The 5,612-nt window shown below is 26.9% G+C and overlaps 1 protein-coding gene across 4 annotated transcripts; it reads right to left on the minus strand.

Annotated features, from left to right (window-relative positions):
* Window positions 1–672: 672 nt before the first annotated feature.
* LOC111283398 (histidine-containing phosphotransfer protein 5-like) lies at window positions 673–3,845 on the minus strand. Of its 4 annotated transcripts, XM_089758544.1 has the most exons (7): window positions 3,633–3,845; window positions 3,159–3,289; window positions 2,898–2,969; window positions 2,591–2,662; window positions 2,088–2,153; window positions 1,107–1,179; window positions 673–909 (listed from the first exon to the last, which is right to left on the minus strand). In XM_089758544.1, the coding sequence occupies exons 1-7, from the start codon at window positions 3,684–3,686 to the stop codon at window positions 859–861; spliced, it is 519 nt and encodes a 172-aa protein (XP_089614670.1). In that variant the 5' UTR covers window positions 3,687–3,845; the 3' UTR covers window positions 673–858. The 4 variants fall into 4 exon arrangements, with proteins under 4 accessions (XP_089614670.1, XP_089614671.1, XP_089614672.1 ...); XM_089758545.1 differs by lacking the exon at window positions 2,088–2,153 and having other exon boundaries at window positions 3,633–3,840; XM_089758547.1 differs by lacking the exon at window positions 673–909 and having other exon boundaries at window positions 1,116–1,179; window positions 2,088–2,139.
* Between the last annotated feature and the right edge of the window lie 1,767 nt (window positions 3,846–5,612).

Below are 5,612 nucleotides of genomic sequence, written 5' to 3' on the forward strand. Positions count from 1 at the left end.
GTAACATATTAGAGATTTTTTTTAATCAAAATACTAGAGATTTCAAAAAAGGTTTATTCAAAATTTCCAATTTCTTTGTTTTTTTATTTTTAAATATTACAAATAACCCTTTAAGACTAATGATAAAATGCCACGTGTAAAATGAGTGAAAAAATCTAGCAAAAACCCACAATTTCCACACTATGTGTCATGTTAGAATAATTTAATCACATCATATTTCACGTATTTATTGAATGTCACGTGTAATTCAACTTAACAATTTAAATAATTTCTAATTTAAGATTTATTTCATCAAAAATAAAAACATAACGACTTTATTAATTGCAATAAAACATTAGATGCTTAATTAATTATTTAATTTTTGTTTAGAAGCTTTTTGAACCGTTAAGCCATAATCTTAACATTCCAATAAACTGAATACAGAAATCTTACATTCTTTAAATTAACAAAAATCTAAGAATCACACGTTCTCCCTTAATATCACTTCCTCCCTAAATTACTTTCCTTTCAAAAATCTAAAAATCCGTGAATCAGATGCTCTCTTAGCAATCGATCAGATTAACATGAAAATTCTTAACATTGAACAACAAATAATGCTACCAAATATATATATATATATATATATAAATATATATATATATATATATATATGCATGCTTATGCAGCAGAAGCTAAAAATATGTATTCCCAGCATTACTCTTATCTCGTAAAGGCTTTAGATACAAATTTAAGCAAAATCCTTCAATAATTTAACATTGTTACAATTTAAAACAACAAAAAACTCATAAGAAAAATGTAAATGCAACATCAAGTGTTCATTCTCCCTTCGTTCTACCACGAGGGTGATATGAATGTCATTTATTCCACTACTGGAATCGATCCACCAACTGCAAGGATCTGTTGCTCCAACTGAAAGACCCAAGAGGAATAACTCGAGTTAAAAGTAATGTTGGGGATAGAAACGGATAAACTCAACTTGAAAAAATGAGCAAGTATGCTCATTTTCCCAGTGGAATACAAGCATTAAGAAAAATGAAAAACTCATAGATAATCAAAGCAATGCAGGAAGGCACTAATTTCTATTAGCCGCAGTTTCTTACACTTACCCTGAATAAGGTTTGAAGCTTGTTTTTCAGCAGGGAGTATTCATGAGTCACCTGCTGCAGGCATCTCAAACACCTGTCCCAACATTATCAAGTTAATCAGATTCTTGTACAACTCCTCACTCCCTTCATTGTAAGATTTGAGTGAGTGGTAAGCAAAAATTTACAAACCACATCCAGCAAGATGCATAAAAGGTATCATCTTTTCTAGCAAAATTGTGTGTTTAATTGATTGAAGCACCAGATAACTTGTTAAATTTAATTTTAATCCATCAAATGCATGCACACTCACTTGCGCAGTTTCCTGGATCAAAATCTAGCCAGACCAACAATCCAAAATAACTAAATTACGGTATTAGCCAAATGTCATGATTGATGGAGTACTTGGTTCAGAAAAATGGAAATGCTATTTACAGTTGACAACAGTGTATGGAATGACTTTGCTTTCTCTTATCCAAGAAATTTCAAAGATCTTATATTTACTCCATCTCACACCTATGCTTTTTTTCTTTTCAATTACCCAGGTTATGATTGCACGTACATACTGTTGAAAACAATGCCTCTTGATCAACTTCCATGTCCATTTAATTGATAAATTGATGTAAACATATAAGCTCATCATAAGCATCCTTTTCTTTAGGTGACAAAATATTAGCTAGTCATTCTATTTTCTTGAGCTGAGTTGAAGAAAGCAGTAACTCACACTCTCCTGTCAGTGTAGCTGTAATGGCTGAATCAAATGAAATTTCTCATACTCCTCTTCTTATTTATTATGTTTCCTAATTCAAAAGTTCATCATTGTGTTAGATCAAGGGACCTTTCATGGATAAATTCATTGCATCCCACCATGACTGGCTGTTATTTTTCTCGTGGAGTCTAAAGAAATATCCATATTGATGTGTATTTGGTCTTTGAAGCATTCTTACATAACATAAAGATGTAACTATGAGTCCCTCAAAAAAAGCAGTAAGATGCTAGATTAACCTTTTGCTCTTAGAAGCCTTCTTGCCATGCATAAAAATGATAGCATGTGTTTCTGAAAAAAAAAAACTAATAAAGAGGCATTATCTTCAACATGTACAGACAAAAAACTAACTAACATGAAAGGGATGTGCAATAGTGGCTAATGGCAGTACTCTATGTCAAGATTATTAACCCTTCATTCTGATAAAGGAATCCAAACACTGCTCAAGCTAAAGGAGAAAGAAAAGATTTCTAGAATTATAGGGTTAGCCAAGCAATTCATATAGAGCCAAGAAAAAAACTCGGAAAAAAGAACCTTTTCATGCCAAAATTTGAAAATTTCTGTTCTTTTAGTATAACTAAAGAGCACACATGGTACAGTAACATTTGAATATGTTAATTAGGGCATTTTATCGAGAAATTTCAAGTTCAGGGGTTGGTCAATTGAGTTAATTGAGCATTACATGATGTCATAAATGAATAATCACAAAATACCATACACATAAATAGGAAGCAAAACTCACCCTTCACGGTTTTGGGCCTCGCAAAAACTTCGGAAGGCAATGCATACATTTTTTACTCTCATTGCACCAATGCTATTACCATACAGACAAGAACACTCAGAAGAAACTTTCAAACTAATGAGCATATATGTAGGTAAATGCATTCCAATCTCTACAAGAAGCAATGAAACAACAATTTGATTGAGTTGCCATAACATCATTATTGATATTCTATAATGATCATTAGTTCCTTGGAATACTTGAGTTTGAATATCCCAATTAAATGGTAGCAAATCAATTAGAAAAACTAAAAGATGTCTATGAATACCTGGAACTACTACCCTTTAGCTGATGTACGCTCGCATCTACTTGCTTGAAATCAACACGTTGTTGTTGCTCTCTGAAGAAATAGGGGGAAAAAAATACCAATTACTAAAAATCAGTTTATCCAACAAATAAAGCTATTTCGTTCTTTAAAACCCCATAAAGGAGAGTTAAAAGTATATTGAAAAATAGACTTTGCATAGGAAATCAAAGGAAGTGAACAAAGAAACAAGATAAAGTAAGACAAAAACAGTAAAACACTTACAGAGCTCTGGCCATGTTGTTGATGAGCTTCTCACAATCTTCAAAGAAAAGAGAGGCAACCTCAACCACAAAGTCGGGGCTGTTTTCATCTTGCAGTTTTTGGAGCTGAGTAAACTGATCATCCACAAATCCCTGCTCAAAACCAATAACAACCCATCATCAGAAAACCCCAAAAAGAAAACAAAAACAGTTCATAAAATGATAGGACGAAAAATAAGAATAAAAACCCAAAGTTCTCCCTTTTCTCAAGAACAAATCTGATAGGACCCCACTAGATTTGACTTTATAACAAAATGTTAAAGACGTATTTTTTTCCTTATGGAAAAAGATTTATTTAGCAGAAATGTTTTCAATAGAAGCAATCCTAGGCTTCAAAACCCAAAACCCATCTACTGAGTTTATCAAACATATAAAATCTTCTGGTCAAATCTAACCAATAAAGCAAAAAACATAAAAGAAAAGATATCGACCTCACGATGTAGTGATGTATAGTAGTCAACAAACTGTCTCTGCAACTGATTGACAACATCCGTGGTGGCCTCCACTGTTTTTGTCTCTGTTTTGCTTTTTCTAAAGCAGTTTAATCACTTAAAACACACACTCGACAATGGCCGATCTTAACTAAAGAAAACGCTTGAAACATCTGACTAGTAAAAGCAAAACATAACCGTAGGACCTTATGCTTTTGTTTTTTATTTTGTTGTTTTTTATGATTAATAAATACTAACCCTATATTTGGATTAAAGAAAAATGACAATCGTATAAATTAAAAGTTAAAATATTAAAAAAAAAATTAATTATTTTATTATTTAAATAAATTTTTGTCGTTTGATTTGTGTTTGAATAAATTTTTATTTTACATAAAAATTAATTTATATTAAAAAATTATTTAAGTAAAAATAAAAAATTAAAGAATTATTTAAATATGATTTAAATATTAAAAATTTGTTTTAATATAAATTAAAAATTAAGAGTTTATTTGAATGTAATAAAAATATAAAAATTTATTTAAGTAAATTAATAAAATTCATGAAATTTTTTTTTATCATTTTAGCCTAAATTAAAATAAATGAAAGGGAAGAATGCTTAACCCTTGAATTTTTCTCATATATTTTTTTATTTTTTAATTATCTTAAATTGAATTGAAGGAAAAGAAAAATATAAAATATAAAATGATTATTACACTGTTATTATTTTTTAAAATTCTAAATAAAACTTTATTAATTTTCAAATTTAATTATCAAATTTAGGTTCTGTTTGATAAATCATTGAAAATTTTCATTGCATTAAAAAATAAAAAATTTTAATTTTTTTAATGCGTTTGATAATATATTTTAAAATTTACTTAAAAGAAAATTTTCAACAAAAAATATTTAATAAGGTAAACAGGCATCGACTTACCTATCACATAATGTAGAAAAATGTTCAGGAAATTTTTTAAAATTGTTTGAATTACTATCCTCTAAAAATATTATTTCATTATCTGTTATGAATATAAAGTTAAATAAATAAAATAATAAATTTTATGAATTTAATATTTATGGTTATCAAACAATATATTAATTTTCAATATATATCAAACAATTTTTATAATTCAAATGTAGTACTTATCAAATTTATTATTAAAAATTCAGTATTTAATTTTTTTAACACTTAATTTTTTAGTATATCAAACAAAACCTTAATTAATAGTTCACCATCAATTTCTTAATGCTTTTGGCTTCTATTAAATTTATAACATGAAAATTTCAATATTTACATAATTTTAATTATTTTTTAGCATGAAATGGAATTAAGAAACATTATTTTTAGAAGATATTTGATTTCTTAGGATTAAATTTTATTGTACACTATTTTACATTTTAGTTTAATATTTCAAAAAAATTGATATTATATGTTATTTTATAAAAAAAAAGTTATTATAATTGAAAAAAATATTATAATATTTTTTCTTTTTTAATATTTTTTTAAAAAATAAAATTTAAGGAATATTGGAGAAAAAAAATTTGCAAATACTAAGAGTCAAACTTCAGTATAATAGAAAGTGAGTGAATCACTTAAATTAAACTATAAATTCTCTTTTTTACTATTTAGCCAAGCAATATTTTTTATAATTTTTATTTTATTTATTTTATAATTAATTTTAATCAAATAATAATTATTATAAAATTTTTATTTTTAATTAATATTAACTATTCAAATAAAGATACATGTACTTTACTTTCCATTTTAGAGAAATGGAATGTCAGTATTACCAAATCAGTGTTATTAAGCAATTTAATGTCTTAATAAAGTTAGAATTAATTGACTTATCATAAGCTGTATTATTGAGTAATTTAATTTCTTTTTCTTTTAAGGAAAGTAAATATTAATTGACTTATCAAAAGCTATCAAGTAATTTAATTCTTTATTATTTTATACTAGAAAAAAGAGAAAAATGAGGTTTCTTTAAAAC

This window comes from Durio zibethinus, chromosome 3, assembly GCF_047325235.1.
Source record: "Durio zibethinus cultivar Kanyao isolate XHJ-2024 chromosome 3, ASM4732523v1, whole genome shotgun sequence".
Lineage (NCBI taxonomy): Eukaryota > Viridiplantae > Streptophyta > Magnoliopsida > Malvales > Malvaceae > Durio > Durio zibethinus.

What these genes read in the sequence shown, in the direction of transcription:
- LOC111283398 (XM_089758544.1), bottom strand. Translation starts at nt 3,686, where the DNA reads ATGTTGTCAATCAGTTGCAGAGACAGTTTGTTGACTACTATACATCAC. An exon ending in CTACTATACATCACTACATC is followed by an intron (nt 3,290 to 3,632) that starts GTGAGGTCGATA and finishes GGTTTTGAGCAG; the next exon opens with GGATTTGTGGATGATCAGTT. An exon ending in AAGGCTTCTAAGAGCAAAAG is followed by an intron (nt 1,180 to 2,087) that starts GTTAATCTAGCA and finishes ATGTTGGGACAG; the next exon opens with GTGTTTGAGATGCCTGCAGC.